Genomic DNA, 21,548 nt, shown 5'->3' with positions numbered 1-21,548 from the left:
AGTAACATCTCAGTGCCTGCTCTCTGTGTATACTTGTCTTTACCTCGTCACCAACAGCCTCATGTGCCGCAAGAAGCTCGACATTATATCTCAGCTGCAATAAGTGAAACCAGACTTGCGCCCCGCTGATCCTCTTTACCTCCTCAAGCGCGTCATCAGGATTAGCCCTCAGCTCCGCAATCAACATTTCCTTCGCTTCCTCCTTCGTCAGCCTACCGTGACCAAGGAGGGTACCTCTGATAGGTAGATGCAGGAGGCATGCCACATCGTCAAAAGTGATGGTAATCTCACAAACAATGAGGAAGATGAAATGTTTTTTTTTTAAAAACTGTTATTAATATGCGAAGTCAAAAACTGAAGAAAAAAAAGTAATAAGTGATAACCAAAGAAAATTTACCTGTCCCTCTAAGATATGTCTGGCTGCATGATCTGCATACCCTATCAACAAAAATGCGTCTATAGGATCCCCGGGTACAAAATAGGCTCCGACACCTCATCATCCACGTGCAACACAGGAGGTGGCACAAGAGATCCTGCATTGGCCTTCACTAGCACAAGAGTAGAAGTAGAAGAACTGCCCTGACGATATCCGCGGGCGGAAGGCATCTATGATGAATCCTCAGCATCATCCTGAGGCCTTCGTGCTGTAGTAGATGGGGAAGGCCCCTCAAGTGGAACGGACGAAGACGACCCCTCAACCAGGACAGTTGGAGAAGGCCCGACTAGAACAGTTGTAGCAGGTGTATCTACTGCAACGACAGCTCCATCAGTGACCTGAGATACTACACACGCTCGTTCACGCTGCACGGATGCGTGTTGTGCAATCCTCCGATGTATAGTGCAGTCTGAATGCTCGGTCATAATGTCTGCATTGTGATACAAATAAAACCGAGTTAAATACTATGTATTTATAACAAGAAAAGGAAAAAAATGCTCTTCCGTAGATACATCTACCGAAGTACCTTAGTTTCAAAAACTAGGGTTCTTCCGTAGATGCATCTACGGAATGCCCCAACGTTCCATCTTTCCGTAGATAATCTACGGAAGGTTCTGAAACTTAGAAACTCAACAATGGCGTCTGGTCACTGTTCCAGCCACTCAAAAGCTTCATTTTTGTGGCTTGATCGTTTGTTTTACACATCAAGCAACACCTACATTGCCTCAAAACTATATTTCTAAAATCATCCAATCATTTCTACACCTAAAAATCAAATTCTAACTCTATTACAAATACTCTAAAATAACTCAAAATGTCAAAAATTTACCGATTAAATTGAGTTTGAACTTGATGGAATGTGGATAGTTGAGGTTGACGTTGTCGGACGAACTCGGGAGAAAGAAATGCACTATTGAGGAAGTTTGAATTTTGGGGTTGAGAGAGTATGAGAGTTGAGAGCTTGAAAAGTGAAGAATGAGGGAGAGGAAGAATCCGTCGTAAGTTTAACGTCAAATGTTTCCATAGACATATCTACAGAAGATTTCGTATGTGCATCTATGAAAGAAAACGGCGTTAAACAAAAAAAATTCGAAGATGCATTTACGAAAACAGAAAGACAATTTTACCGACTCACAAAGTAAGTGAGAAATTCAAAAGGGGTGTAGTTAAAAATTCTCTTAAATTTACACTTTTATTAATTGATAAAGTGCCTATAATTATTATTATAAATAAATTCAACCAGAATTGTGCATTTTTAAATTTAACAATTTCGGCATTTATGAGTTTACGCTTGACACGAGGTTGTCACTGTTGTTCCATTCTTATTGCGCGGGCGCTTCCGCCAGTTTAAATGCCCACCTCCACCTCCACCTCCACCTCCTTACCCGCCACGTCGCCACTACGCAATCAAAATCAAATTCATTATTTTATCAATAAAAAATAAAAACCCTCCATAAAAAAACTCAACAATTACCCTTACTATTTAGAAAAACAAATTTAAACGTAACCCACTCTCCCATTCTCTCACTACATTTTCTTTCCACCTTCTCCAACTACTTTCTCTCTGCAACTCTACTTGTCTTCGAGAAGACGAAACCCGCTCCTCGTGAATTAAAAGCGTCAAAGTAGAATAATAAATAAAAGAAGAAAAAAAAGAAAAATGTTCTTCGCTTTTGTTTCCATTTCCACAGCTTTGGCCATGTGAAGTTCTGACACATTCTATTCCTTTTCTCTTGTTCCCTTCTTACCTCACATTTTACAGGTTTTTCTAACTAACTGACTCGGCGAGTTGACTCAATGGCCTCGTCCTCACGAGCGAAGAGCAACTCGCCATTTTCTCACCGGAAACCTTCTTCCGCTTCTTCCTCTTACAATTCCTTCTCCGCTGGAAAGTTAATGCCACGCTCCTGCTCTTCTTCTGCTTCTTCGTTTTTCAACTCCGGTGGCGGTGAACTCAGTGGCCGATCCATGACGACTCGTGGTCAAAATGAGTCAATTCGTTATGATGCTCAAGGTTTTTCTTCTGCAATGGAGGAGGTAATCGCGGAGTCTCATGATTCTTCCTCGCCTGGAGATAGCATTTCTGTGACGATTCGGTTTAGACCGTTGAGGTAATGCTTAGATCTGTTTATCTTACGGTATCAACTATCATTCTATCAAATCATTCGCTGTGAATTTGAGAGAAACTGATTCGTGACTTTTCGTTTGGTTTTGCCTTTTTCTTCTTTCGGATATCAAATTTGATTATGTAGTTTTTGATTTTCGGTTTGGTTATGGTGTTGTTTGGCTGCAGTGAAAGAGAGTATCAGAGAGGAGATGAGATCGCATGGTATGCTGATGGTGATAAGATTGTGAGGAATGAGTATAATCCAGTTACTGCTTATGCATTCGGTATTTTCACTTTTTTTTTTAATTTATTTTATTTTGATATGATTTTGTGAGAAATTAAAGGAGATAGATTAATTAGGTGTCAATTGCGTAATTGGAGGTAATCATGCTTTTACTTTTGGTGTAGAAATTGTGGATATTAATGTTGGAGTTTCTATTTGATTTGTGGCAGATAGAGTGTTTGGACCGCATACAAATACTGATGAAGTGTATGAAGTAGCTGGCAGGCCTGTTGTGAAAGCAGCCATGGAAGGGGTTAATGGTAGGAAATTTTAAGAAATGGATTCATAACCGTAGAAATTGGAATTGATGTTTTTAGCTGTCAAATTTAGTGAAAGTTACTTTACGTTTAAAAATGTACCTAGTTCCATAAATGGATCGCAATGGTTAATAGTATCTACCTATTAATTAATGAATGGTTGATGCTAAAGTGGTTGGTTGGTGGTGTTAGTTGAGATTGGAAGATAACTTGTGAATTGTGATAAATATTTCAGGAACAGTGTTCGCCTACGGTGTGACAAGTAGTGGAAAGACACATACGATGCATGTAAGTGTCACTCAAAATTAGTTAATGGATCGGTTTTCATCTTATTTAGTTTTAATAGGTTTTTTTTGGTCAAAAGTATTGAACCCCTTCATGGTATTGCTACGTGATACTTCTGTTTTGCTTCAATTTATCTTTTGATTTGGGAAATCAGGAAAGTATTAGTTGGGTTTTTTCAACTAGATCTAAGCATTTGTTAGCTCAGTCAAATAAAGTTATAAAAACCATTAATGGAGCAATGTTTTTTGAGTATTTTAATGAAGGATAGGTTAGTCAAATGTCCATTTCCTAGTGACTAATAGTACTTTATTTGAGAGACAAACCAAAAAAAAAAAAAAAGAGTTCTCTTAAATCAAAGGAGCACATAAAGTTAAAATAGAGGGACAGTTAATTTTGTAAGAAAAAGAAAAATTATGCTTAAATTCACTAAAAATGTTTATTATTAATGAATGATAGGTTAGTCAAATGTATCTTTCCTAGTGATTAATACTACTTCATTTGAGAGTTTTCTTAATTCAATGGGGTGCATAAAGCTTAAAATAGAGGGATAATTAATTTTGTAGGAAAAAGAAAAATTATATGTAATTTTATGAAAAATGTTTATTATTAATTAAATGGAAATAAAAAATTAACAGAATTAGTAAATAAGGAAAATTTTAAAATAATGCTTCTTCCGTATTATAAGAAAAAAAATATTTTAGATTAATTGAAAAATCAATAAATCTGACCTATTATATAGTCCAAAATATATTGATTATTGAATGAATTTATAAAGCAGACATTTTTTATAATAAAGACAAGAGAAAGTAGATGATAGAATAGAAAAAAAAAATACATTAATGTTGCATTGATAATATAAAATGATTTAGAGTTTGAAACACATTTATTTTTACTTATAATTTACTGTAGGTCAGAGGTAAGGCAGTTCATGGTATGTTTTTTTTTTTTTTTAGAAAATCGAACCGAACCAAACCATAGTTAAAGTTCACTTGAACCGAATCGAAGCGTTTCAATTTATTCAGAACCAAACCGAATCATTTGATAAAGCACCGAACTGTTAAATTTCTTTTGGATTTTTTTTTCAAAAAATAATTTAAACTTGTTTTTTTTAGTATTTTCAATTTCGGTTCGGTTCGGTTCGATATATTTCTCATATGGTTTGGTTCTAGAACCGTTAGTACAATATGGTTCGGTTTACTAACCAAACATAACGGTTCGGTTATTTTAACTTTAGTTCGGTTTGGTTCGGCAGTTCGGTTCGGATCACAGTTTTTTTGAAATCCCCTAGACAGAGGGAGAATTTGTCTATTCTCAATTTGAGGTTATTTTTGTCAAATTTTGTTAGGACAGCTTATATGCCGTGTTAGAGCAATTTTCTTGGAAGCATTTAATTTTTATATTATTCTTGAGATGAATGCAGATAATAAGATTTTGTCAGCTATTCTTTGATGATTCTGCTGTTAAGGGTAACTTCGATGAAATCTCGGGGGAGATCTTTGAAGCTTGGACCTGCTTATTGACATAGTATTATCACAAAAGATACTGGGGTTCACATGTTTACAATGTGGTGAATTACCATTTGATTTGAGACTACATCCTTAATAATTACATAAAACAAACAGCCATTCATTTTAGGTTTGATGATTAGACATGTTATATCGGTTCTAGTAGATGTAGTTTAGTTCAGTTTTGCCACGGGGAGATCTTTGAATCTTGGACCTGCTTACGGTTGACAATACATGATATTATCACAAAAAATAGTGGGTTTATGGGCTTACAATTTGGTGAATTACCACTGGCCTCTGTATTAGTTATTTGTAATAGATTTAGGTAACCGTTTCTTAGATAAAGATCATCCGCGCACGAAACAGACATTTTGCTAGGGACTTGAGAGACAAGGACAGTGCTTGTAGAAATAGAGCTAAAAATATGTTTTTAGAAGTTGAAGGATTTTTCGGATATAGGGAAGTAAAACACGTTAAGTGAAAGTTGAGGATACCAGATAGGTTTGGAAAATAACTACTATTTGAACTGACTCATTTTGATTTGAGATTGCATCCTTAATGATTACATCAAATAAGCAGCCATTTATTTCAGGTTTGGTGAGCAGACATATTAAATAGATTCTAGTAGATGTTGTTCAATTCAGTTTTACAACTTCATATGTCAAATATGGGGATGCAGTAACAAGATTTGACAATCAAACGCTTGGATGCCTCGCCAACTTACCACTATTTTACAATGCCTTATTTATTTTGTTTCAAGTCACTTTCCTGCCATAAACTACTTTATGGTGCACCTTTTTTTAATTGACGTGATCTCGCTTCTCTTGTGGTCTTTTTAATTTAATTTTAAAATATTGATTTTTGCAGGGAGATCAAAACTCTCCTGGTATCATACCACTGGCTATAAAAGATGTTTTCAGCAGTATCCAAGATGTGAGTTTTCATGCAAACATAGTAACTGTTAGTTAAGTCATTGTTGTGTTATATATATTTTCTATGATGCATATGTAATAGTTTCCCTATACAATATTACTAGAGAATTAAACTGTTCAATTCAAAAAAATCAAGGTACGAGTACATCAATAAAAATAAGTGTTTCTCTATAAAACATATCACGAGAGAATTAAATTGTTCAATTCAAAACAAACTAAAATACATAATATAATATATTACTATAAAGAAAACCACAAATTTCATTAATGAAAAAAAATGAAGTACCATGAGTAAAGTACGTGTTCCAAGTACTGTTACGTACCCGGTGCGGCTATTTCCCCATTTTAGAAGTACTCATTCCAACATATAGGTTATTTTGCAACAAGTGTAGCAACTCTATTATTTTCCCTCGTAACATTGTTCTCTGAAAATGATGTTTTTGTATCTGTTTTGTTTTCAATACTCACCATTTCTTTCCGCTGCACTTATGACCAATTTCCTACCTCCTTGTTTTGCATACCATTATTATTTTCCCTTTTTAAATGTACACCAGTTAGTTATTCAAAACTTACAAGGATACTCGAGCTTTATGTTTTGACTGGTAAGAAACCTTAGTCAGTGGTTGGATTTATAATTACTAGGAACTACTTCACTTTGGCATGATTGTGGAATGGAAACATCCCGTTCTCGATTAATTTTATTATATTATATCTTGTTTGGAATGACTAATTGTGTTTACTGCAGACTCCAGGAAGAGAGTTCTTACTTCGAGTGTCATATCTAGAAATATACAATGAGGTAAATACAAAACATTTTGTGTTCCACCATCTGTGTTCTGAACATGTTCTACAGTTCTAGTAAGCTCTTTCAGCTTTACCTGAACTAAAATTTCCGGGCACCTGCCACTTTGTGACACTGATTGTTACATTCCATGTTATATATATATATATATATATCTGAATTTTTTTCCTTCAAAATTTTCATTGTTAATAGAGATGTTTACACAGTTTATGTCTGGTATCAGGTGATAAATGACTTGCTTGACCCAACCGGCCAAAATTTGCGTGTTAGAGAAGATGCACAGGTTTCATACTTAATCTTGTGTTGATCGTAATTAAAAAATTATTTACTATTCTGTGTTCATTCCTTCCACATATTTCCAATTTCAAATGATTTTTTATTCTGCTCTCAATGTCTTTCAATTTCACGAACACTGACATTTCTCAATGTATTTGGAAATTGGAATGTCGCATGGAATGCATGATGTATCTATGAACTCTAAACTGAAAACCAGATTTTATGCGCTAACATAGTTGGCAACTTGTTAGTGCTGATGCCTGAAAGTTTATTTAGTTATTTTTATAAATTTAAATTTCTTCTGTGTATGCAAATAAAATATTCATTTCTATGCTTAAGTATATGTGTTAAATTTGACATTTAAAATTATTAATACACGATGTTTCTAGAGAATCTCGACAGTTATGTCTTGTTTGAACTCTTCAAAAACAATTATTCTCTCAAGACTAGTGTGAGATATAACAAACTATTTATATTGGTTTATGTTTCAGGGTACTTATGTGGAGGGTATAAAGGAAGAAGTTGTTTTGTCTCCTGGACATGCACTTTCCTTTATTGCTGCTGGAGAAGGTTTATGTCGACAATGATAGTTATACTTTCTTCTAATTGTTTTGAGTAATATAGGCTATATAACACTCGTGGTAAATTGTTGATTCAGAAACTTCATAAATAAGCATGTTGTTTGATTGCAGAGCACCGTCATGTCGGATCAAACAATTTTAACCTCTTCAGCAGCCGAAGTCACACAATTTTTACACTTGTAAGTATTCTTGGAATAATAGTATTAAAATTTGGTGTCAAAATACTCCTTTCTATGCTTGATCTCATTGTAAAAGGAAACATTTCATTACAGCCCAAGGCCTTAGGTTTTTATATGGCTAATTAGCAACCGCGCATGTGCTCATGGAAATGACTGTACTTGCATTTTCTACATGCCGGTTAAATGTTTAATAATTATAAAGTTAATGTATGGAATTTATTCCCTGAACCTCATTAGGCCAACACTTCTCTTACGTCTAACATCTAATATCTAATGTGTTTGTAGATGATTGAAAGCAGTGCACATGGTGAAGAATATGATGGAGTGATATTCTCTCAGCTTGTATGTGAATGTTACTAAAATTTTCAGGCATTACTACCCCCTTCTGTTCCCATGCACAAGCTCATTTTTGGCCTGTTTCTTCTATCAGAACTTGATTGATCTGGCTGGATCTGAGAGCTCAAAAACTGAAACTACTGGATTAAGAAGAAAAGAAGGATCATATATAAACAAAAGTCTTCTGACACTTGGAACTGTAGGTGTCTTCCATTTCCTATGCTTTTAGTTATGAAGAGGTTTTCTTTTGACAATTTGTTTGTATATGCTATCACATGCACACTATATCTTTGTTAAAAGATCAGAAAACATGCACCTACAGTCTTGATTTTGTGGTTTCCATTTAAAGGTCATTGGAAAATTGAGCGAGGGGAAATCATCGCATGTTCCGTATCGAGATTCAAAGCTTACCCGCCTCCTGCAATCTTCACTTAGTGGTCATGGTCATGTTTCCGTGAGTCTCTACTACTCTTGTAATGTTATAATTGTTCACCTGTATTTGACTTTCCTTTTATGTTGTACAATTGCCTAATCATCATCATCTTCAAGAAGGCCATAGTTTTTTCAATTTTTTTCTTTCACATTTCTTGCCTTTTATCTTAATGGACATATTGGACTGATATCTGCACACGCACCATTGCACCAGATTAATTCTGACTTTACCATGTAAATTTCAGCTTATCTGCACTGTGACTCCAGCATCCAGTAATATGGAAGAAACTCACAATACCTTGAAGTTTGCAAGCAGGGCAAAGCGAGTAGAAATATATGCTTCCCGTAATAAGGTCCATTTTATAATTACTAGTTAGCTGCATAACTGCATGTCTATAAGTATTATTAACATGTATTTGAGGACCTTCCTGATTCATTCTTGAAATATTTGTTAAAACAGATTATTGATGAAAAATCTCTTATTAAGAAATACCAGAAAGAAATTTCTGTTCTAAAACACGAGCTTGATCAGTTGAAGAAGGGGATGCAACTCGGTGTCAACCATGAAGAGATTTTGACCTTAAAGCAAAAGGTTTATAGCTATTGTTTTTGTATTTTCATTTTTCCCTTAGTTTTTTTATGATGTGTAACGAGTTTTGCTTCTTAATTTATATTGATATATGAGTAGTTAGAAGAAGGGCAAGTGAAAATGCAATCAAGACTGGAAGAAGAGGAAGAAGCGAAGGTTGCTCTTGCGAGTAGGATACAAAAGCTAACCAAGCTCATTCTGGTTTCATCAAAGAATGGAATTCCTGGATATCAGCAAAGTCACTCTATTGGCGAGGATGATGTGAGTTCTCCTTCAATTGGTGTGAAGTGTGTACTGCCATCCTTTTAAATATTCATTCTTTAAGCGCAAATACTTTTTTAAAACAACTTATTGTGATTTTCTGCATTACAGATTGAGTTTTGTTCTTATTTTAAATTTCTTTAGCTTCAAGTTTTGTGCTCTTAATTGATAGGCTTTTAATTAGTTCTTCTAGGTTAGTAAGTAGCATTCACAAGTTTATTTCTTCTGTCACTGAAATAATGCTTATAAAGCTGTTTTTTAATTTTATTTTTTATGTTATATATCCCCAGTCTACCAAACAGCTTATGATTATATGTTGAGGTGGTTCTTTGCTATGTAGCCGACCCCATTTAGTGAGATAAACTTGGTTGTTGTTGTTGTTGTTGTTGTTGTTGTTGTTGTTGTTGTTGTTGTTGTTGTTGTTGTTGTTGTTGTTGTTGTTGTTGTTGTTGTTTGTTCTTTGCTATGTATCAAGATATTTTGATGAAGTTATCAAGTATCTAATCCGTATTGCCATTTTCTTTCCAAGTGAATTAATATTCAAAACAAGGTAGAGAAGGCCTAACATTGTTCATGTTTCAATCCCAAAGGGCATTCTTCTAAGGGGGTTTGAGATTTTTATGCCTCCACTATGAGGGTGTTTGAGTTGGTTATTGACTCCTGAACTATATGTATTAAGATATCATCATTTATTTAAATATATGCTCCCTCCAAATCAACCTTGCTTTGTGTGACTATGCTTTTATAGAAGATGTTAAACAGTTAGTAACTGCCTTTTTTAATCTCGAAGTATGATGTCCTACAGGATGGATCTCTTTTGTTTGAAGGTGAGAGCCAAAATGACGTTTCTACAGTGGCATCTGATCTGTCTCATGATGTTAGACACAGAAGAACGTCAAGTAGACGGAATGAAGAGCTCTCCCCATCTAGCAGCATTATAACTGAATCAACACAAGCTGGTGAACTGATCAGCCGAACAAAGCTACCAGCAGTGAGTTGCATTCTACCTCAAAATCTATTTGTTAATCTTATTCCATAATAATTTGCATATTAGTTGTAAACATTGGGATCGTGTGATATTTCTATTTGATACTTCTGTCAATACAAATATGTGATCCTCGCAGAGATCAGGGAAAAAATTATGCCCGTGATCACACTGCGCCCGTGCCATCCCTATTTGGTATCTAGAGCTTGTTGAGATTCAACTGTTAGCCATGCTTTACCTGGTTGACCCACTATCTTCCAATGAGAAATTTTTTTGGGTGACTCATTCCGGTGATCACCATACCGCCGCTTTTCGGCCACAATCGACACTGCTGCCACTAGTGCCGCCGCTCCTGAAGTCCTTCCGGTGAGATTCCTATACCGCCGGAATCGCCTCTTCCAGATCCGCGAGTATCTCATCGCTGCCCGCCTTCCCACGCGCCACTTCTCCTTCTGCGCGTGGATCTCACGCGCCACCGCTCTAGCAACGCGTGACAGTGCGTTCGGCAGCCCTTCCCATTGTGGTTTCCATCGCCCGCGTAGCCGTCTTGCCCTCTTTCTAGATCTGTACTCAGTTTTTCGTTTCAAGCCGGTTTTGTAGGGTTGAGTTTGGCCCAACCCACACATTCTAAGACAAACCAACAATCCTCTTCCCACTAAAAAGTTAATTGTAACCTTTGAAGCATGGGTACTTTTAAAATTGTGAAGTACCGGTACCGGGTACACATACTGTACTCGTGGCACTTCATTTTTTTTTTCTCATTATTCGATTTCGAGTGAAATTTGTGATTTTCTCAAACATTAATATAGTATATTTATGAATTTTAGCATATTTTTTTAATTTTTTAAAATTTTTGTAGTGATGTTTTGTTGTGAACCTAACAATTTAGTTTTCTACTTATATATTTTATAGAAAACTTTTATTTTTTATTAACGTACCCGTACCTTCATTTTTTTAAAATGTTGTATCCCGTACCAGTATCAGTACATGCACCGGTTACCGTACCTATGCATCATAGATTGTAACAGATATGTTTGTCAGTCCAGAGTTACAATTTGTACTGAAGTTGGTGCTATATCTAAATAGAAGTATTGCTTCATGCTGATTGTCAGAGTTGTATTTTATCATAATGTTATCCATAAAATGGATTACTCTATTCAAATTCTCTTTCTAACTGCTTATTGAATTGTAGGGAGGGGTGACAATGTCTGATCAGATGGATCTCCTTGTTGAGCAAGTCAAAATGCTTGCTGGAGACATTGCGTTCAGTACCAGCACTCTAAAGCGCTTGACAGAACAGTCTGTAAATGATCCTGAAAGCTCTAGAACTCAGGTAATCTGCCTTGTTTTCAAATCATGACTCAAACATATTGAACCATTGGTAGATATGGGAAGGGCTGTTGAAAGATTTAAGATACTTAATATTTCCAAAAAGGCAATTAGAATGATGCATGGATACACAAAATTTGCAATACACTCAAATTTTACGTATCCTATCTACGCATCATATTCATAATGCAGTCTTTAATTAGTCAAATTGTTTATATGTTCCTTGGTATTTTTTCTCTGGATATGCAAGAATGCGATTCTTTTTTTATACTTCCAACTTCCATATTTTAACTGAGGGCAAAGAAGGTTTTTCTGTCGTGGGCATTGTGCATGGGCGGATTTCAAGTGAACCAATGATGCATTTGAAGTGCGAGGGATGGGGTGGGATTTTGAGTGAAGGGAAATGATTAACAATAATATTCACAAAATCCTGGACTATGAAAATAGCAGTGGTTATGAATTATATATACACATTTACTTTTCAAAATAAAATTTAGATGTATTATTTCGTTATATTTTTCCTTCTGAAAATAATAGTCATTTTCTGTTGTGTGGCCTTTTTAGTTTACAATATATTGTCCAGAGTGCTAGTGGTTAAGATTGACTAAATGAAACTCTGAACTATAATTGAAATGGCATATATTTCTAATTTAATTCTTGTCAGAAGTTATTTTTAAAGGAAATTTGCATGCTTTCTTAATACAGGTTGAGAACTTGGAACAAGAAATCCAAGAAAAAAGGAAGCAAATGAGGGGTTTAGAACAAAGAATAATCGAGAGTGGTGAAACTTCAGAAGCTAATCCATCCCTGGTTGAAATGCAGCAGGTGGTTATTTTTGTTTTGAAGTTTTTATATGTTTTATGTAGATTGAAAAGTGTCGGGTCATCACATTGGGCTTTGAACAATCACTTTAAAATGACTTGAACACCACATCTTAACCCAAAATCTAAAGGCATCAGTTTATGGATCCTCTACTTATAAAGTGTTCAACATCCACTTATGAGACTCATACTCACTTGATATACCAACAAAAATGCATCTTTATGTAAATTCTTCAATTAAACTTATAATTTTGTTTTCATTTTTGGGTTTGTAATAACAGACAGTCACAAGATTGATGACTCAGTGTAATGAAAAAGCATTTGAGCTGGAGGTAAATACCATTTTATTTTTATCTATATTAAGGTGTTTCTTGATCTTGAATCTTGAATTTATTCCAAAACACAATTTTCCCAGCTTGTATTTTATAATTGCATTTTACAATTCTGTTCTCAATATGGAATATGAATATGTAAATGTGCTAGTTAAATTAATTATTCACTTCTATATTTTTAAATGTGTCTACAGATAAAATCTGCGGACAACCGTGTCCTTCAAGAACAATTAAATAGTAAGGTACATGTTTATCTATAGGGCTATTTACTTTGTTATGCTCTAAGTTGAGGATGCTGCAGTTACCGCGTACTGTATGCTGACACCGTCCCTCACTTATTTTTCAGTGCTCAGAAAACAGAGAATTGCAAGAAAAGGTGAAGTTGCTAGAGAAGCAACTAGCAACAGATACTAATGGTACCTCGATAGTGCTTGCTGATGAATCTGTGTCTGGAGAGCATATTGATGAGTTGAAAAGGAAAATACAGTCCCAGGTAACAGAGACTTTATTGTTTTTGAAGTAGCACGACTCAGAGGATTATATGTTTGAATTTATCTTTCACCTGGATTTAGTTAGTTTATTTCCTCGGTGAATGTTTCCCTTACTAATCTGTTTTCCTCCACCTTCATTCCATTGACTATATTTGATGGAACCACTTTTAAGGATTACTGTATAAATCATTTTAAAGTATTCTGCATTAACTGAAGTTAACCATTAGTATTACTTATAATTGTTTTCCACTTTTGAATTTTCAAATTGCTTAGCTGACATTTTACTTCCTTCAGGAGATTGAAAATGAAAATTTGAAGCTAGAACAAGTACAATTGTCAGAAGAGAATAGTGGATTGCATGTGCAGAATCAGAAACTCTCTGAAGAAGCTTCCTATGCCAAAGAACTGGCCTCAGCTGCTGCTGTAGAATTGAAAAATTTGGCTGGGGAGGTGACAAAACTTTCATTGCAGAATGTAAAGTTAGAAAAAGAATTGATGGCTGCTCGAGACCTGGCTAACGCTCGAAGTGCTGTTGCACAGACAGCAAATGGTGTTCACCGCAAGTACCATGATCCAAGATCTGGCAGGAAGACTAGACTTTCGAGTCGTGCAAATGAAAATTTGGGACCTGGTAGAGATGAGTTGGAGTCATGGAGTCTCGAAGTTGATGATCTGAAAATGGAACTTCTGGCTAAGAAACAACGAGAGGCAGTTCTTGAGGCTGCATTGGCCGAAAAGGAAATTATGGAAGAGGAGTACAGGAACAGGGTTGAAGAGGCAAAGAAAAGAGAATCCTCGTTGGAGAATGATTTAGCAAATATGTGGGTCCTCGTTGCAAAGTTAAAGAAAGAAGTGGGTGTTGTCACAGAATCAAACATGGACGAAAATTCTGGTGATGGGGAAGCACACACAAATGATCCAAAAACTATTGACATTGAAAGCAATATTATCTCTAAGGAGCAGATTTTGGATGTATCAAAACCGGACAACGAAACTCCCAAGGAAGAACCTTTGGTTGTTCGTCTCAAGGTAATACTTATTCTACAGTTAATTGTATGCCTCTATTATATAATATCTTGAATTCTGTTACTATCATTGTTGGGTTAAATCTTGAGTATTAATTGGTACCATTTTTCTTGCTCAATCTTGTTATGAAACAAAAACGGTTGCCGAAATATAATTTTTGATCTGCAATATATGATTTCAGGCACGAATGCAAGACATGAAGGAAAAAGAACTCAAGCATCTTGGTAATGGAGATGCCAATTCCCATGTTTGTAAAGTGTGCTTTGAATCTTCAACTGCAGCAATTCTTCTTCCATGCCGTCATTTTTGTTGTAAGTTGTTTCTTATTTGAATATTTCTCCATCTTAATTTTTTGGCAAGTTTCCTTTGGATTCACTTTTTTCTTTTGGATCTGAATTAAAAAACTTATTGTTTGCTTTTGCAGTGTGTAAATCTTGTTCACTTGCATGCTCTGAATGTCCAATATGCCGAACAAATATAGCAGATAGGCTTTTTGCTTTTACTTCCTGAGCCTTTCAGGTCTTCCACAATATTTCCATAATTCTTTTTTATATTAAGCCATGCTCAAGTGCTATACAAATGCAAAACTATAAAGCGTTTTTATTTGTCTGTTGAATTTTTTGCAGTGCTCTACTTCATTGAGTTGTTATATCCACACAGTCACGGGTGCAATTCTTTCATTAGTTTGCTTGTATGTAAACTTTTTAAAGGTAAATCCATAACATAATCTTTCTTTCACGGAAAACTGTATATAATAAGGGGAGATGAAAGGGTGGGAAAAAAAGAATGTAAAAAGGAAAAGGAAATGGTGTAAACAGCACTGCTGAAGTAAATATGCATAATGTGTGTTGTTTTAATATTATACATCAGATTTTTGGTGAATTATCCTGTATTTTTTTTTCACATTAGCGATGTAATATAGATATCTGAAGGCAAAATCCCTTGAAACTCAAAGGAACCAAAAGGCCAAATAAGATACTAAGTCTAGGGGTGGACAAAAAAACCGAATCCAACCCAAACCGATATAACCGATAAATAAACAAAAGAAACGGATGATAAAAAATGAACCGATATAACTCTGGTTCACACTTTCTGGTTTTTAATGGTTTATTACGGTTGAAATCGGATCTCAAACTTGAATCCTTTCCAAAGTGAAAACCAACCATGTTTCACTTTCATGTATATTTGACAACTCTTCCATTCAATTTTTATAATGATAGGAAGAAAAAAGATACTTAGACTCAAACTTACTTGAATCCTTTCCAAACTGAAAACTAACCATGTTTCACTTTCATGTATATTTGACAACTCTTCCATTCAATTCTTATAATGATAGGAAGAAAAAAATACTTAGACTCAAACTTTTCACCGTGAACTTACCATAACATTTAATGCCTTTACTTTTAACAGAGCAGTTACTTAGAGCATACACACAGGGCCGGCCCTGTGCATGTGCAGGAAGTGCTACAGCATAGGGCCTCATATTTAGGGGGCCTTAAATTTTTGAAATGTATAATTTTTTCCCTTAAATATTAATCGAAATAAATAAAATTTTATAATAAAAATCACACAAATTAAGAAAAGTGTTATGATAAAAACTTAATGCATACAAAAATTGAGATAGATCAAACCTCAAAGTAATTATAATTAAATATATTATTGATTAACATATAATTGTATTTTTTATGTGTCTTTTTTTAACTATTATAATTATATTTCTATTTTAAATTTGGGCCCATTTTTAAAATTAGAACGGGGCCTCTGTATTGATTGGGCCGGCCCTGCATACACATCAGGGATAGTATTATGTTGTAAAGCTACAATGTGTCAGAAAATATTATTATTTAAAGTAAATTGGACCAATTTTTTAAACCATCGATGCCAAAGAAAATCACCATTGTTTAGAACAATTGTAAGACAAGTGGAACCCAATATAGAGTTTTAAGTGGGCGGTATGGAAGTGGTAAAAAAATTGGGAAGTGTAAAAAAATATAATAAATTAAATAGGGTTCATCTATACCACTAACTTGAGTAGCATGAATGTGGATGCTCTTATTGTCGTTTCCACATTTTTTACTTTTTATACTCTATTCTTTTACTTCATCTTCTAGGGATATATCTATAGATGTTAGCAGGTGGTTTTATATGGGAATATAAATGGAATGTTTTTTTGTTGAGTACTCTCGCTGACCATTATTATAAGTAAATATTCTTTTTTTAGGTTCATTGAATAATGAATGTATTTGGTTTTTTATGTAGACCAGATATATTTATTACTCAATAAACCTAAAAAAAACTTTGCTTATAATAATGGTCGGAGGGAGTATATATTATTTTGTATTTATTCTGAATTTGTTTTTGTTCTTATTTTGGTGTTAATCTGACATTCTGAAACTATTTTTATTTCAATGACTTTGTAGTTTTTATATGTAAAAAAATCATGGATTTAATGAAATTTTGTTTATCAATATTTTTAACTTTAAAACCGATAAAAATGATCCGACCACACACAAAAATCGTAAAACCGCCAGAATTGAAATCTCAGACGGACGAAATTGGATTGTTTTACTCTAACCGTCGGTTTGATCGGATTTGGATTTTGAACCCGTATCTAACTTTATCCGCCCGATTGTCCAACCCTACCTAAGTCAGACTAGAGATCACATCCAACTACAGGTCACAGATGAAACACAATCTAACTAGAGATCACATCCAACTACAGGTCACACAGGAAACACAATCGAACTAGAGATCACATCAAACTAGAGGCTTAAAAATCACATTAGATTCAAAGTATAGCATAAAGGCAAAAGATAAGAGAACTTTAAATTGAATCTCAGAAAAACTCTTGCCTTCCCGAATAGAAGATTTGATGTTCAGTGGTAAAAATATAGCTTAAATACGTTAATGCTTACTCCCACCATTCTTTATTATAAGTAAAAATTGATTTTTTAGATTCATTAAAATGAATAATTGGCGTATCTAAAATATGTATATACCAATTATTAAAGGATTCAAAAATCTAAATGGATTTATTTTTGTAACAGTTGTGATTGGTTACAGGTTTAGTGTAATCAGTTATAGGTCCAAGAATTTAGTTTTTTTGTTATTTGGATGATGTTGCTTGCGTCCCAATCAACTTGTATTGTTTGAATAAACGTTTTAGAGGCATCCTCATCAATGTTAATGAAAATATTCTCACCTTCAATTCTCTCTCTCTCTCTCTCTCTCTCTCTCTCTCTCTCTCTCTCTCTCTCATTCTCCTATATCTTTCTCTCTCAATCTCCACATTCAAATCCTCAATTTTCACCAACCAAATGATTCCAAGTTCTAACATTTTGCATTAAGATTCTACTTCGATCCATCAAACACCTAGTGTCCAACATGAATTCTGTCTCCAGAATTCTTACAAACTTACTCGTCCTTGATGCGAAGAATTACGACTAATGGTGCAAGTAAATGAAAATGTTGTTTGGCTATCAAGATGTTCTTGAAGTGATCAAGAACGGGGTGAATCCTCTTGTCGAAGGTGCAATGGATGCAGAGCGAGTAACACTTAAGGAAGAGAAGAAGAAAAATTTCAAGGCCCTGTTTTTTATCCATCAATGCGTGGATGGTGACAACTTTGAGAAAATTGGTGATTGTGAATCGTCAAAGCAAGTGTGAGGAATTTTGGAAAAGGCATATGCAAGGATTGACAAGGCAAAGATGGTGAGGTTACAAACTCACAAACATCAACTCGAATTAATTCAAATGGAGGAAAAGAAGACAATAAGCAATTATGTAACGAGAATTATTCGATTGATGAATCAAATAAAAGCATGTGGAGAAACAGTTACGAAGCAGAATGTTGTATCGAAAATCTTGCGTTCTTTGACGGCAAAATTTGATAACATTGTGGTGGAGATTGAGTAATCGAAGGATCTTACGACGATGAGTAAAGAGGAGCTTTAAAGCTCTCTTGAGGCTCATCAGCAAAGGATGGAAGAGAGAAATATCGACAAGGCAGAGGCAATATCTCTTTGCTAGCTTGGTTCAATAAGGAGAACAAGAAATCGAAAGGAAAATGACCCATGAAGAGTAAAGAGAATTTTCAGAATTTTAGTGGAAGAGAGTCTCAAAATTTGAAGAATTCGACGTTTTAAAAGGGTGGAGCAGTTGCAACAAAATGGTGGTCAAAACAACTTTAGAGGTGAAAATAGAAAGTTTGACAATAGCAAGATGCAATGCTTTAATTGTCAAAAATTTGGTCATTATGCAAGAGATTGCAACACGAACAATAAAGAACCTCAAGTAGATGAAGTCAAGGTTGCAAAACAAGATTTTGATGATGATAACACACTATTGGTAATGATCACATAAGGGGAATGCAATATCAACAGGTAGTATTGGGAACGCTGCAGAAACATGTTGTACCCAGTTGCGTAAAAGCTGCAATCTATTACAGACAGAAGAAAAATTTATAGTGACTATGAGAGAAGGAGTCTAGTGCAATGAGGAATGATATTTGGATTCTGGTTGTTTTACGCATATGACGGGGAGGAAAGATTGATTTGTCAAAATTAATCATTCCAAAAAAAACAAAGTGAGTTTGCGGATGACACCACTCTAGTAACCGATGGGATCGGTGATGTTCTGTTCATCAGAAGGGATGGTGGATATTCCTTGATCCAAGATGTATTGTATATTCCAGGAATCAACTGTAGCATTCTAAGTGTTGGCCAATTGCTTGAGAAGGTTTACAAGATTCACATGGAGAACAAGGCGCTAAGCGTTATGGCTGCAAACATGATTTTGGTATTAAAAGCTCTTATGGCTATCAATAGAACTTTTAAGATTGAGTTAAAGGTTATGGAGCATAGTGTCTCGCTACAACAACTAGTCGAGAATAGTGAATATGAAAATATTGTCTTGGGCATCTCAATTTTAGAGATCACAATGCATTACAAAAGAACAGAAGGGTAGTAGGGTTGCTGTTCAATAATATTCCAGCTGAAATTTATGAAGAGTGTATGCTAGCATAGCAACACAAGGGTAAATTTAGCAAGGATGCAGGTCGTAGAACCAAGCATCACCTTGAGGTGGTGTATATTCCAATTTGTGTGGTTCGATGCAAGTTGACTCAATTGGTGGCAATAAATATTTTGTCATATTCATGGATGATCATAGTTGAAAGCTATTGATATACCTAATCAAAAGGAAATATGAGGTATTCAAAGTGTTTAAGAAGTTCAAGTACATGGTTGAGTGGAAAAGCGGTCACAAGCTCAAAGTTCTCAAAATGAATGGTGGAGGTGAATACGTCTAAAATGACTTTGGGAAGTTTTGTGATCAAGAGGGGATAGTACGTGAGGTAATATCACCTATACACCGCAAACGGTGTTGTAAAAAAGGAAGAATTGATCGATTATGAACATAGTGAGAAGCGTGTTCAAAGGGAAGAACTTGCCGAAAGAGTTATGCGGAGAAGTGGTTTCCACAACTGCCTATTTTTTGAATAGGTGTCCGATAAAGAAGCTTGAGAAGATAACATCGAAAGAGGCATGGTTCAGATTCAAATCGAATCTGAACCATTTGAGAGTTTTCGGTTCCATAGCGTATTGACATGTTTTGGGTAGCTTAGAAAGAAGATGAACGGTAAGTGATAATAAATGATACATGTTGGGTATTACTTCACCAGAGGTTACAAGTTGTATGCTGTAGCAATATAAGGGCTATGATAAGCCGAGATGTCATTTTCGACAAAATAAAGGAGCTGTAGCAACCTATAACCGGTTACATAAAAGCTGTAACCGATTACAACATTGAAAATTCAGATTCTGTAATGTTTGAGAGCACAAAACCAGCCCCCGTCGAAGCCCGAATTGAAGAAAATGTGAGAAGATCAGCAAGGAAAAGAGGTTTGCCTCCAAGACTCCAAGATTTTGAGATGTCCTGAGACAACGAAATCAATGATGATGGTGATTTCGTCCATTTTGCACTTATGGCCGAATCCAACCTCGTTAAGAAGAAAGAGATATTGAATGAAATAAAATGGATTTGTGCTATGAAGGATGAGGTGGAATTGATTAAGAAAAATAATACTTGGGAGTTAGTTGATCTACTAGGAGGAAAGAAGTCGATTGGTGTAAGATGGGTATATAAGGTGAAGGCAAATCTCAAGGGTGAAATAATCAAGCATAAGGCTCGATTAGTTGTAAATGGATTTTTGTAAAGAGAATGCATAGAATTTGAAGAGGTATTTGCACTGATTGCTAGAACTGAAATCATTAGACAAAGTGTTGGTATTACGAATAACAACAATTGGTCCATCTATCAAATGAATGTCAAATTTGTGTTTTGAACGGACCGCTTGAAGAAGAGGTATATGTAGAACATTCCCTTGGTTTTGTTGTGAAAAACTAAGACTCAAATTTTTACAAGTTGAAGAAAGCATTATGAGGTTTGAAATAAGCTCCAAGATCTTAGAACAAGAGGATAAATGGTTTCTTTAAGGAGACTGACTTCAAGAAGTGTGTATCAAAACATGGTGTGTGTATGAAGAGAGATACAAATGAAGGGGTGATAATCCTTTATATATACGTAAACAATTTGTTGATTACAGGCAACGATAAAAAGAGCGTTTCAAGTTCAAGAGTGAACTTATGAAAAAAGTTTAAGATGACCGACCTTGGCCTCATGACACACTTCCATGGTATTTAGTTTCACACATCCAAGAAGGGACTGCTCATGCACTAAAAAAGGTGTGCACTTTAAATTTTGAAAAAGTTTGAAATGGAGCATTATAATGTTTCCATTAATCCGGTTGAACCAAGGCTACAGTTGTCGAAGAATGAGGATGGGCAAGATGTTAACCCAACTCAGTATAGGAGGTTGGTTGGATCTTTACATTACTTGTCCAATACCCAACCGAATTTGGCATTTAGTGTCGGTATTGTGAGTCGATTCATCGAGAGGTAGGTGTCTCACTTGGCAGAAGTGAAGAGTATTCTAAGATATGTCAAAGGTTCTATTGGCTGTGGAATTGTCTTTCCCACAGCGGACATGGGAAAAAAAATGCAATTTACTCGGTTTTATAGATTTCTATTGGTGGAGAGATGAAGATGATTGAAAGTATACAACTGGGTACATCTTTATGTTCGGTGGAACACCAATCTCATGGTGTTAGAAGAAGGAACCGGAAGTATCACTCTCATCTTGTGAGGTCGAGTATATTGATGCTTCGTCGTGTGTGTGCCAAGCCATGTGGCTAATGAATCTATTGAAGGAGTTGGGCAACAATGAGAGTGATGTTGTAATGCTC

The 21,548-nt window shown here is 35.1% G+C and overlaps 1 protein-coding gene across 1 annotated transcript; it reads left to right on the top strand.

Annotated features, from left to right (window-relative positions):
- Positions 1 to 1,938: 1,938 nt before the first annotated feature.
- LOC131629991 (kinesin-like protein KIN-7D, mitochondrial) lies at positions 1,939 to 15,127 on the top strand. The gene is made up of 25 exons (XM_058900791.1): positions 1,939 to 2,547; positions 2,730 to 2,827; positions 2,997 to 3,086; positions 3,319 to 3,371; positions 5,741 to 5,806; positions 6,551 to 6,604; positions 6,831 to 6,890; positions 7,375 to 7,453; positions 7,576 to 7,643; positions 7,929 to 7,985; positions 8,074 to 8,178; positions 8,329 to 8,433; positions 8,657 to 8,764; positions 8,872 to 9,003; positions 9,100 to 9,261; positions 10,067 to 10,252; positions 11,439 to 11,579; positions 12,281 to 12,400; positions 12,678 to 12,728; positions 12,923 to 12,970; positions 13,075 to 13,221; positions 13,514 to 14,248; positions 14,427 to 14,556; positions 14,670 to 14,764; positions 14,872 to 15,127. The coding sequence occupies exons 1-24, from the start codon at positions 2,234 to 2,236 to the stop codon at positions 14,753 to 14,755; spliced, it is 3,195 nt and encodes a 1,064-aa protein (XP_058756774.1). The 5' UTR covers positions 1,939 to 2,233; the 3' UTR covers positions 14,756 to 14,764; positions 14,872 to 15,127.
- The last annotated feature ends 6,421 nt before the right edge of the window (positions 15,128 to 21,548 follow it).

The sequence above is a fragment of the Vicia villosa genome, unplaced genomic scaffold (assembly GCF_029867415.1).
Source record: "Vicia villosa cultivar HV-30 ecotype Madison, WI unplaced genomic scaffold, Vvil1.0 ctg.000628F_1_1_3, whole genome shotgun sequence".
Classification (NCBI taxonomy): domain Eukaryota; kingdom Viridiplantae; phylum Streptophyta; class Magnoliopsida; order Fabales; family Fabaceae; genus Vicia; species Vicia villosa.
The sequence above is the reverse complement of the archived record's forward strand: the minus strand, read 5'-3'. Positions and strand labels throughout refer to the sequence as shown.

Coding starts and splice junctions, on each gene's coding strand:
- LOC131629991 (XM_058900791.1), top strand. CDS start 2,234: ATGGCCTCGTCCTCACGAGCGAAGAGCAACTCGCCATTTTCTCACCGG. Junction 2,548..2,729: donor ATTCGGTTTAGACCGTTGAG/GTAATGCTTAGA, acceptor GTTTGGCTGCAG/TGAAAGAGAGTATCAGAGAG. Junction 8,179..8,328: donor GTCTTCTGACACTTGGAACT/GTAGGTGTCTTC, acceptor TTCCATTTAAAG/GTCATTGGAAAATTGAGCGA.